This window comes from Haplochromis burtoni, unplaced genomic scaffold (assembly GCF_018398535.1).
Source record: "Haplochromis burtoni strain Fernald_Lab_line unplaced genomic scaffold, NCSU_Asbu1 Contig_3, whole genome shotgun sequence".
Lineage (NCBI taxonomy): Eukaryota > Metazoa > Chordata > Actinopteri > Cichliformes > Cichlidae > Haplochromis > Haplochromis burtoni.
The window spans coordinates 1,604,677-1,617,050 of NW_024582364.1; the positions used below are offsets into that span (position 1 = coordinate 1,604,677).

General features: G+C 41.9%; 1 protein-coding gene across 4 annotated transcripts in view; it reads left to right on the forward strand.

Annotated features, from left to right (window-relative positions):
- The first annotated feature begins 978 nt into the window (after positions 1-978).
- per2 (period circadian clock 2) overlaps positions 979-12,374 on the forward strand; it is a 32,613-nt gene continuing 21,217 nt past the window's right edge. For all 4 annotated transcript variants that reach the window (XM_005912750.3, XM_005912751.3, XM_005912752.3 and 1 more), the window contains exons 1-2: positions 979-1,183; positions 8,096-8,661. In XM_005912750.3, coding sequence (XP_005912812.1) covers positions 8,213-8,661 — 449 coding nt within the window. In that variant the 5' untranslated portion in view covers positions 979-1,183; positions 8,096-8,212. The remainder of the gene's footprint in view (positions 1,184-8,095; positions 8,662-12,374) is intronic.

Consider the following 12,374-nt stretch of genomic DNA (forward strand, 5'->3'; position numbering starts at 1 on the left):
TTATTATTATTATTATTATTATTATTATTATTATTATTATTATTATTATTATTATTATTATTATTATTATTATTTCCCTATAGCTCAGTATCCAAGTCCACGATATCTAAAAAAAAATAAAATAAGGCAGAAAAAACCTACATTCAGCCACAAGAGGGACAGGTCGTCCTGCAGAGAGTGTGCCTCCCCAAAGAGCCCTGACCTCAACATCATCCTGTCATTATATGAAGAGACAGAAGTGAAGAGACCTGTGTGTATACCTACATGAAGGAACCACAACTCTGAGAGGAACGGTGGTCACACCAAAATATAATTATCATTTATTATTTCATTTTACTGCTTGAGTTATGTGACTAGTCTGCAAACAGGAAAAACAAAAACAAACAAATCCAAAAAAAAAGAACAAAACCTGCCTTTATATCTTGATACGTCATCGTCAGATGATTTTGCACAGTTCTGTGTTACGACATATCTTAGAAGCAGCTTCAGCGACAAGTTCCCACTTTTTTTTTTATGTAAGGGTGACTGTAATTAGGTAACAGCCGCGATCAATGAGACCTTGGGTTATATCACATTATTTTAGGAGAGTCAAGGAACTTTTCTGCTTAGGCGAATGACTGCGCACTTCAGCCACATTGGTCATACGCACACTTGTATAACCGTTTAGATAACAGTCGGCCGCTCTGAGCCGCTGTGAGCCAACCATCGCCACTGCTTCATTCACCGGCAGCTGCGTCGTAGTGATTTGCTCTCGCTTCTCTCACGCCGGCAGTAGCCGTGGGTTTCCACGTGAAAGCGGTGACACACTTATATAAAAGGAGTGGCATAAGGGGGGACCAATCACAGTGCGGAGCGGCGGTTGGAGCCCCCGCCCGTGAGGGGGCGGCTGGCGCTGATTCGATGCGAGCGCCGTGACGTAGAGACCGACAGGTTCGTGGGCCAATGAGCGAAGGAGCTGGAGGATGGCTGTCGAAATGAGGTCACTGCCAGCGCTGGAGATCCAGGGCAGAGTCCCGGTGTGAGTGGGAATCAGGACGGGGTAGAGGGCATCGCTGAGAGACGAACACAGGGCTGTCGGGACCCGCTAATCATCGCAGCACGGATCCAACCGCAGAACTACACCAGAGGCCAGCCTTTATTTCCCGGAGACACCCGGAGCTAAAGACGATCAGCCTTCTGTCAGGTTGGTGGGAGTTTCTCTTTTCTTTCTTTCTTTGGTGCGTAAGACGCTGCAGCGCTTCTCAGGGTTGTAGAACGTGTAGGGGTGAAGCCGACTCCACTTTTATCCAGCTGTGCTCTGAATGTGTAAAAAGGCTCTGCTGTGGGATCGCGGGAGGTGAAAGTTGCATAACTGTGTGTTGCCGTGGGGGTCAGGAGACTCCAACGGGACACCAGCTGTGCCTATGTAACAGCGGGAGCGGAACGAAACTCGCCGCACTTTAAGGTGAAATACCGGTGGTGGCCTGCGCTCAGAGGACCTTTAACATAAGGGTTTAATCTGGCAGGTATTTCACAGCGGCGGAGAGGGCAGCGATGGCAGAGTCGCATATGGCGCACTGTTTGTAGTGTTACTGACACATGAAAACTCCTGACGACTTACATAAAGAGGCTACTGCAGCAGCACATGGCAGAAGTTCACACGCAGTTCCTATTAGAAAACCTCTGGGCTGTGCGCCACGCTTTTCTGAATAGGCCGAGTCAGGCTGCTGGTATTCGCTACAGTGAGACAATCCTTATATGAAAGCATTCATTCATCTTCAACAGCAGCAGCAGCAACAGAAGTCCTTACAAGGGAAACTGGAGAGAAAACAAAGTAAATGCTGATTTTTAATTTTGCTAAAAGAGGATAAAGACAAGTCAAAATGCGGCATGCAAATGTGGATCATAATTAATGGAAGAAGTGTCTGCGTGGAAGGCTTAATTTGGGTGTATTCACCTTGCCCTTTGTGATTGAGGAGGGAGGAGAAAGATGAGTGACGCAAATAGGGCTCAGTGGAGATCTCATTTATGCATTTTTGTTTTACTGTTGCAATAAGAACGGTTGCCTTGGCACAGCACTCCCTGCCCACAATCGCAGTGGAGCAGGAGATGAATTTGCAGATTTCTTTCTCTTTTTTTTAACCATATGTCACTCGGAGTTTATTGTTATGATAAATAGTTAAAAACATCTTAAAGCACACAGTGCTGTAGGACAGTCTAAGGGAAAGGTGCCAAAGCAAACGTGCAGCAGTTTTGATGCAGTCGTGCTGAAAATAGTTGGAATTTTCTGCTTGGACTCTGGTGGTCTACAGCAAAGAAAGTCATAGGTGGTCTCTGCAGGTGTGCGCGCGCGCACTACGAGTCTTATTTACCGCAAGTTTTTGAGTTGTCATCAAGGACAGATGTAGGTCAGGGAATTATGAAATAATCCCAAAGAGCGACTGCAGTCATGTCTGCACGTGAGTGGAGTCATGGTGCATACAAGTCATTGTTTTGCACTTTTTTGCATGCATGTAAGAACTGAGACGCTAAAGTAAAAACATACCATCATATTAAAGTGTGCAAGACACACCATGCACACACTGGTGGAAACCCCCACATTAAATCCATAAGACTTCAGACTCCTTGAGACTAAATCCTTTAGCCTCTCTTTTAGTACTTATAGGTCGTTTAGAAATTAGGCTTTTCAGCCTCCATCTGCTAATTTAAACATGCAGTTAAATTTTGTGGTAACACAAATGATGGTGTAAGAACTTTGCCTACAAAAACAAATCATTGGACAAATATCTTGAAGTGGTGTTTATTTTTTATATTAAGCTTCTAAAGTCATTATTACATCATTGTTTCAAGGGCAACCCCATGAATCTGAGGTTCTCAGACATCATGAGGGGGGCAGAGTGCCAGAAACACTTTGAGAAACACTGCCTGTGTGATAATAATGGAAATGTAATGGACTCCTTCTGCACGTTGCACATAAATCTGCAGCTACTTCTGTGCGGTTATAGGAGTTGTTTTGAGTCCAATTAAAGTGTAATAAACATATTAATTATGCAGTTGTGGTGTGTAAAGATTAATTATGAATGAATCCTTAGAACGTCTTTCATTTGGCACAGTTGTGTAATCTGGTGCTGGTTATTTCCCCTAGAAAAGATGAATTACATAAAAATCACACGAAGGGGAACGTAGTGAGCAGATGGCACAGAGTATCAATGAATGTTATGAAATAAAATTACAGCTTGATATGGAGCTGTTTGTAAAGCTAGAGCATTTTTGATCTTATGGACTTTTTCATATTCAATTTCAAGTCTAGCATGCAATATGCAGTAAGGAATGGGTAATATGGTTTGTTTTTTTGGTGAGAGTTATTATGATATAATCTCAGGTTCCTGTATAGGTAGCAGTTAAAACATCTGTAAGTCAGCTGGTACTCACAGTGTATTACCAGTACGGTGACATTTGTACCTAACATAGTGGATCTTATTAAGTCTTATTGTTTGGATTTCAGGATGGAAGAGTTTTGACTTTTTAAACAATGAGTCTTTTGGGTTGTTTTTTTTAAGTCAGCAGCAGGAGGTTTTAATATTTCTGGTAACTCTGAATAAGACCAGCAACAAAACAGAAAAAAACTCTAAGAAGGACCAAGGTTATCTGGAAATATGTTGCAGACAGTCTGTTTTTCCAGCCGTCTAGGAAAACTGCGGTGACGACTAGAGCGATGAATAGATTCAGGGGGCTGAACACATGTAATCAAATCTTAATTTGCCACCTTAATTACAACCTTAGTTTTAATGTTTTAAGCTCTAAATGGGACATTTTGTCCTTGAAGATTCAGAAAGGCCAAGTGAGCATCGTGTTCCCAGAAGAACGACCATCTGATTGCATTAAATGGATTGAAAGTGTTGGCGAAGATTTGCTAATACAGAGGCTGTAATTGCGTTATGTTTCTGATCTTACCTTGTTTGTCACCTGTTACCTCGTCTGCTTACCTCAGTGGAGGATATAAAGGCTTCCTGACCGCTTCCTTTGACAAGAACTGCATTGTAACTCACGCTTAATAGTATCACTGCCTGTGTGTATTGATTATGCAAAGCTGGTGAAAGATAACCAAAAGATAACCCTGCACAAATGTCACGTGAGGGACGAGTATGAGTCAAGGTCCCTGCGAGCTTACCCAGTTAAAAATGATGATTAGTTTCTTACTGGGCAACAGGAAATCCATTTTGTTCTCTCCTCTGCTTCCTTGGCAGCTCAACTGGATGGAAAAGACCCAGTTAATGACAGGAAAAAAGGAACAATCAAAGATGCTGAAGTGGCCTCGGGTAACCTTGACTACAGAGAAGAAACGGACATCCATGGGCTTTTTTGAGAAACGATTAACAGGTGGTGGGCCAAGAGTAAATGCTGAAAATGAACCACCGTTAATGACTTTTATTGCATGGGTTTATTGACTCTTTCTTGTTAATTGTCTTTTACGCAAATAAAAATTAGAGAGGGGGATCTATTTTGAGTAAGTCCTCAGCTTCCATAAACAAAATAGTGTAGTGTAGAGCAATAAATTACATAAACTTCTCAGTGTTGCCAGAGTAGCTTGGATTGTCATTGCTGGACCATCATGTACTATGTAGCCTACTTTCAGACATGTGACAGGTCTCTGTTCACATTCTTAGCCTTCCATCCAAATAAGAATTTGATGGAGTGTATTTTATGGGGGCCTTGATCCAAAACGCAAACAAAAACAAAAAAGCTTTCACATTCTTTACACCACCACCTCAGTTTCTGCTCTTAGATGACAGGAGTGGTGTTCAGTGTGCTCTTCTGCTGCTGTAGCCCATTGACTTCATGACTGCTCTTCTGTATACTTTGGTTGTAACAAGTTGTTATTTGAGCTACTGTTGCCTTCCAAACCAGGTCAAAGCAGTCTGGCCATTCACCTCTGAGCTTTGGCATCAGCCAGATAACTGCAGCTCACTGGAAACTGTCTGTTTTTTGACCACTATCTGCAAATCCTTGAGCAGTCAGTCTGGCGCCAACAATGTGTTATGCTCAAAGTCACTTAAATCACCTTTGCTCCCCAATTCTGATGCTCAGTTTGAACTTCAGCAGGTTGTCTTGACGATGTCGACACGCCGGTATGCATCGAACTTCTCTTATGTTATTGGCTGATTAGATATTTGCATTAAGAAGCAGTTGAATACCTAACAAAGTGAAGAACAGACAGTTAAAGCAGTCCATCTAGTCCAAGGAGAATATTTTTGAGGATGGATGAACTTTCTCTCTCTTAGCTTTTCTAAGTATCTGATCCTGCTCGTGTTTGGTAACCGTCTCTCTTAGTATCTTTCTCAACCGACTGTCTGCTGGTATTGAGCCAACTGGCATGATAATGAGCGATAGAGGTCAATGTTTGGTAGGCAGTTGGCAACCAGTGCAAACTCCTGGACTTTGTGAATGTTAGAAACATTGCCAGTCAGCTCTTCAACTTTGGACCAGACTTGCTTTTGCATTTTCTGCTTCTGCAGCAGCGCCTGCCAAAAACCCCATCCATTTAACTAAAACGAACTGGTCAGCGGTCAGTGAAGAATGTTCAGTATGTACACTATGTTGGGTTTAACAAACTCTTTCATTTATAATGTCCGCTGTGCATCATGATGGACTTTTTGTGTGAAAGGAAAGACTGAAAAAAAGCCACAAAGCTCATCTCACTTTGCAGCGATGACAAGTCATTGCCAAACTCACTGCTCCAGTTAAGCTTGCCAAGCAGTCTAAAAACTACAACACAAGTTGCTCACTTGTCCCTTAATTGTCCCTATTATTTGGCTGTACGTTGACCCAGTTCACAGAGAGAATATGCCTACTTCACAGCATGTCAGGGATATGCAGGCTGCTGACTGCCAACTGCTTTCTGCCATTTGAAAAGGCCAACAGATCTGCTCATTATTAATGCAAATACCTCAGTACCCTTGACAAAGTAAGGATGACTGTGTGATGTTGCGCAATCGATGGGCCAGCCCGATTTGCAGACAATCACGTGCACACATGCAATAAAAGTTTAGTAAGTGATAACGTTTTTAATGCAAAGTCAAGAGGTCAGTGTTGCAACCTTCGCCTTGAACTCTAAACTGCTCAATGAGCCAAATTTTTCTGTTTTCTTTTCTTTTTTTCGTAACTTTAATCATATTTTTGTGTGAATTTGAGAAACTGAGTCGCGCTGCTTGTGTGGTCCTTGTGTTTTTAGTTGTATCGTGCTTTAAGAAAAGTATCAAATCCCTCTGCGCTTGCTCAATTCTTGTCAGTCATTCTGTCTAATTTGACCTGTGTTCTATTTTAAGTAAAAGACAAACAGATGATGGTCGAACTTATCGATCAGGTGCAACGTGAGTAGAAAGTAGGACAAATCTACAGTTTTGAAAACCCTTCAGAAACAACATGAAAAACACATTTTTGTCAAGCCAGCAACTTTTTTGTCACATACTGTACACACACACACACCTTTCAAACAGGTCATTACCAGATCAATAGACAACAAACATTAGTGACATCCAAACACCTGCCTACGTAAAAGTCGTTGCACTTCTATGGGCTTGACGTTGAAAAGCTAACTCTGTGAGGCTAAATCCACTTCTGCTTCCGGGCTTAGTGACTTAAGGAGGGCATAGAGCTGCCGTGTGTCTTCAGGCTGAGGAGAATATAGACATTTTCCATTGCACGGCTGGGGAAAGGCATTCTAGTGACGAGGGAGATTATTCCTGGAAGGCATCCAAGACTAGAGGTTAAACACGGGCACAGTGTGGCTTTAACTTCAACATGCTGCCCAGAAACAGAACTGAGTGACTGATAAGATTTTATTTGAATGACTGTAAATCTCAAGTTTGAATATATGTTTTGGGAACATTCATCTTTCTTTGACTAAAAGGAAAAAAAAAACAATATTTGAACTTAGTTTAGTGAAAAGTACTTGCACACCAAAGCAATCATACAAACCATGGGTTACACTGCATCACTGTGCGTAATTAGTTTAATTCTGTATCATTACAGAGTGAAGCAGCACATACTGCCTTTTTAATCTGCCTTTTTTACCATTTGGTCTTGCACATGTCGTACACGTGACTCTCACAAAGGTTCTCACCTGACTGATTTGACTGTGCAAATTCTCTTGTAAATTTCCAGTCTTTAGCTGTGATTCAAAGTGCTGCCCTTTAGAAAGAGTTTCGCTGCTGATAAATCAATTTCCAGAAACGGCCTGTTGAGGGAAAAAACTTTTAGCCGCTTCTTCTGATCATAGCCATCACCATGGCCTTTTTCTTGTTTACTCCAAACACGACACTGTTGATGTTCTCACCGAGCTCTGCGTCACTTACTGTAACCAGAAGTAATTCCAACCACCAGTATTTGGGAATCTGGCTTTTGTACTGCATCATTATTTAACGGAGCACAGGTTTTGCACAGTTTGTCAAAAAACCACAGAAAACAGGCCAAAGCCCCTTCACTGTTGGCCTGCAGTGTATGATGGCATTCAGCTTGTCTGGTGTTTCATGTGTCCCAGAGTGAAAGATCCTTTGAAAGGGTTGGAGGGCTCACATGGGACAGGCCTGCTGTTCTTAAAGGCCACGCTGTCTGTACCACACAGCCATTTTTACAGTACATCAGAGAAGAATCTGCAGGGCTCTTCACAGGTCAGGGGTCAAAGAGCACAATGTGCTCTGATTTCACACCAGACAAAGACGAGACAGCTTTTTGAAGGATGGGCGCAGCATTGATTTGTGTCTCAAAGACTTTCTAAAAATATGTTGTTGTTGTCTGCAAATGAAATGCTGGTGGGTTCTTTATGTTTTGACTAATTAAATGCAAATTGCATATGGTTTGGAGTAATCCTGACCAATCTCGCAAGCATGTGTTTGACTGACCTTGCTTCACCCAGGCATCTATTGAATTCAATTTCTGTTGGCATTAACAATAATATAATAGCACATCAAAATTTAGTTGACTCAGGGTTTTTTTTTCCACTATCACTTCATTCCATCATATATTACCCATTTATTTACATATAATGCAGTCATAAAATGTGGAATGGACAAGTTTTACTTCATTACTAACATGCGTACTCTCTTTCTCTCCGCAGATCAGTCCACTTCTTCTTTATTTCCCTCGGCTATTACCCTTGTAAAAATGGGGTGATTGGTTTTTTTTTTTATCATCTAGTAAACTAACCTGGAACAAGGCCTGCGTAGATCTCCTGATGTCAGAAGATTCAGACTCCAAGCCCTACTGCTTCCCAGGTTTGGAAGATCAGGATGGAGCCTCGAGTTGCAGAGCGTCCACTTCATGCAATTCTATCCCAAGGGGGGACCCAGGGTGCAGCTCCATGGCACAGCTGCACCGTATGGGTGCCTTCAGCCAAGGTAGGCCTGACCTGGGCCTCCCTTCTGAGGGCAGCGACAGCAGCGATCAGGACCCTCCCGCTTCACCAGACAACCATCGCAAGAACGCTCGCTCTCGGTCACTACCCGAGGAGGATGTGGAGATGAAGAGTAGCGGATCGAGCGGGAGTGGGACCGAATCACACGGCAATGAAAGCCACGGCAATGAAAGTCATGGAAACGACAGCAACGGCCACGAGTCGATGGGAAGCTCCACCGGCAACAGCAAGGACTCGGCACTGCTTGAATCCTCTGAGAGCAATAAGAGGTCAGTGGTGGTTGTGGGAATGATAAAACCATTATGAGGGTTGCTCTTCGTCTTTGCATAGTAGCACATACAGACAATCAACCAAAGTACTGCGTCTTTGACAAGTCTTTGGCTGGTCTGATAAGCCAGCAGTAGGAGATAATAAATGGGGTCAAGACCCGAGGTCGCTATCTCGGGAATCTGCAGGTAGTTCAACAAAAAGAATGATCACAGCAGTCTGTGTCTGTGCTTACAAATTACCGTAGCAGCTGATAAATGTTTTTTCAAGACCCCATTAGATAAAAAAGAAAATGCCAAAAATGCCAATCCGAAGATAACACCAGCTTTCCTCATGGGAAAAACTGTGCTGGGTTATTTATGCTCTTTCCTTTTTCCTTTTTCCTCTTACGTAGTTACGTTTGCCCTTTGCTAATGAGTGACAACAATCGGCATAAAAATTGACCATCAACATGTCACAGTCATAATAAATGCAGTTAGCAGCAGCTGATGCATCCGCCCCCATTGGCTAATGCATGTAGATGAGTGAGTGAACCAAGGCTTCAGTGATGGCTGTCGTGCTCTTCGCCCCAGAAGCCCAATTGAAATGTAATTGTACACATCCTGTTTGTCATAAAATGTTACGTTGGGACTTTTGCCAAATGAGGATTAATTTGACATTATTTAGTATCACCGCAAACATGTTCTCACTCCCTAAACTAGATCTCATTGCCAGCTCACATTGCATAGAAGTGAGTCATACTAGGAGCAGTTGGTGTCTGTTTTTTGCACTTTTTTATAAAAGAATCCAACTTGATAAACATGAGCTGATTTCTATGTAGGACACACAAAAAACATGTTTTGGCAAGATACGTCCATGTGCTCCACGCTTCTGTTCGTTCTGGAGTAAACAGGTTGAAATGCAAACACTTGTACTGTGATGCTGTGTGGTTAGTGTTTAATTATAAAGGCTATTTTCATGAATTGTGAGGTGGTTTCAGCTTTATGTTTAAAGATGATCCTCACGAGAATTTAAAGGGTAGCATGCTGTGTGTTTTTCTGGATTTATGTTTACAGATGTGTTCTAATGTTCACTTTTCTCACTCTGAGTGAGAGTTAATGTTTGCTTACTGTCCACGGCACACCTTAAAGTTTAACTTAATGTTCAGTCACATCACAGCCTTAGTATCTGAAGAGTTGTTGGTTACAGCATTTCTCAAAGAAAACTTTAAATGACTAAAGTACGAAAAAATTTTAAAATCCCCTGCCTCTCCGCAAACGTGCAGACGTGACTTCATCATGATTTAAAAAATGTTCAGACGCAGTGCAGCCTGCCCAAGGCATGACTACAGCAGTGGAAAAAATAAAAACGACCATTCCTTCCAGTAGGAAAACTGGATGCTGGCTGTCGCTTTATAGCAGATGGGTTGTGTCATGCTCGCCAGCTCCTTGACATTTCTATGGCAACAAAATGTTTGTCTTTGTTTACTGGGTGGCGCCGGCCAAGTGGAAGGCATTGACGTTATACTGCCTCACTTTCAGCCTTGACTGGCTTACCTCACTTGATCTTTTCACTATGGAGTTTTTTTTTTATTTGTTTAAAAACCGCTCCTCTTCCTGTCCATATGCGCCTCGCACGCAATAGCTCCCTCCCTCAAAAAATGCTATTACTTTTTTTTCCTCCCTCTTCTTACTCACGCCGCTCTCTTTATTTGAACTTTTAACCTTTTGTACCAGTTTTTTTGCTATTTTTTTTCCTCAGCCTCTAAAAAATACTCCGTCTTTCTCTGTGTTTAGTACCTTGCTACCTGCATCTGTTGCTCTTTCTCATTCACCTTCCTCATTTAAATAGCAAAATTTAAGTGACAAAAGGGGGTTGGACATTTTGGTCCTTAGTGACACGGCGGCATCACACATTTGCTGCGGAGTTGTCAGCCTCACATCCATGATATGGATACCAACTTACCAAAGGTGCTCTATCGCACTAAGATCTGGTGATTGTGGACGTCGTTTGAGTACAGTGAACTTATTGTTCAGCTTTGTGTATTCAGGTTGGCTGTGGTATTTAAATGATACTCAGTTGATGCTAAGCAGCCAAAAGTGTACCAAGGAAATATTCCCCACAATTTACCGTCAGCAGCCTGATTCGCTGATACAAGGCAGGATGGATCCATGCTTTCATGTTTCACTTGTTTACTCCAAATTATGGCCCAATCATCTGAATGTCTCAGCAGAAATGGAGACTTGTCAGACTAGGCGTCGTTTCCCTTCTGTTCAATTTTGGTGACCTCGTGCAAATTTGAGTCTCAGTTTCTCGTTCTTAGCTAACAGGAGTGCAACCTGCTGCTGTAACCAATCTGCTTCAGAGTTCAGCGTGTTGTGCATTCATTCGCCTTCATACCTTGGTTTTAATGAGTGCTTATTTGAGTTATAGTTGCCTTCCTATCTGCTGAAGCCGTCCTCTGACATCAACCAACAATTTTCACTCAGAGATCTGCTGCTCACTGATTATTTCCTCTTTTTTGACCATTATCTGTAAACTCTAGAGATGATTGTGTGGAAAAATCCCAGCTGATCAGCAGTTTCTGTAATACTCAGACCAGCCTAACTAACAATCATGCCACATTTAAAGTCACTTACAACACCTTTTTTCCACTTTGTGATGTTTGCTTTGAACCTCTGCAGATTATCTTGACCATGTCTGCATGTCTAAAGCTTTGAACTGGTGATTGGCTGATTAGATATTTGCACGAACAGGCAGGTTATCATGTGCACCTACTTAAGTGGCTGGTATTTCACCCCATATTTTGTGTAAAGAGTAAGAACTCAAGTCAAATCATGCTTCTAATACACTGAAGCAAAAAAATTATGAAAATGGGACAAAAGTAAAAGCAGTTAATGAATAAATACACACTGTACTCTCTCTGAGCCTGTAGCTCCAGGCTCAGGTCCATCACTGGTCTGTTAGACAGTTTCATGTTGTGAGACCTGCAGGAGTATCCTTCAATTTTCCCCTTTAATATCCCACTTTATCCACCTGTGATGCTCGAGAGTGAAGCAAGGAGGGGAATGTACTTCAAGTAATAGTGTTATATGTCTTAGAGTAGGAGCAGACATTTGACCTTTAAAAGCATAGGTGTGAAATTATTCGTACAGCCAAATCCAGAAGAGCCACTGTTATGTCACCTGTCCTTTTTCTCCTGTGACAAGTCAAAATGTCTTCTGAGAAAAAGTAAATCTTTGTCGGCTGATATAACTCAGTTAACAGCCCCACATTTTAGCAAGCGTGGGTGACTGCCACCAGTTCTTCAGCTTTTAACATTTCTGTCGAGATTTATATCTGCCAGACATACAGAGATAAGCCAGCACGCAGATTTGAAGGAAGGGAAAGTCCAAAGTAAGAAACAGGTTCACGTTTTAGGCTTTAACAACTCTGGATCACAGTGCATCAAATGTGTAGGACATGTATCAAAATGCACCAATATGAAAGATATAAAAGATATATTTTATAAGTATTTCGTATAAGTATCGCTTAGTGTGGACAGGTGTTTCCATGTATGTATGCAGGATTTTAGACATAAAAAGGTTAAAAATCTCCGTTTGTAAAGATATTTACTTTCCATCAGTACTCCAAAGAGGAAGTCAGTCAGAAATGGGTCTAAAATATATTTCTTTGGACTAAATAGTTTAACTATATAAAGAATCTGCACAGCTATCAGTGAATGAATAACTGTTTG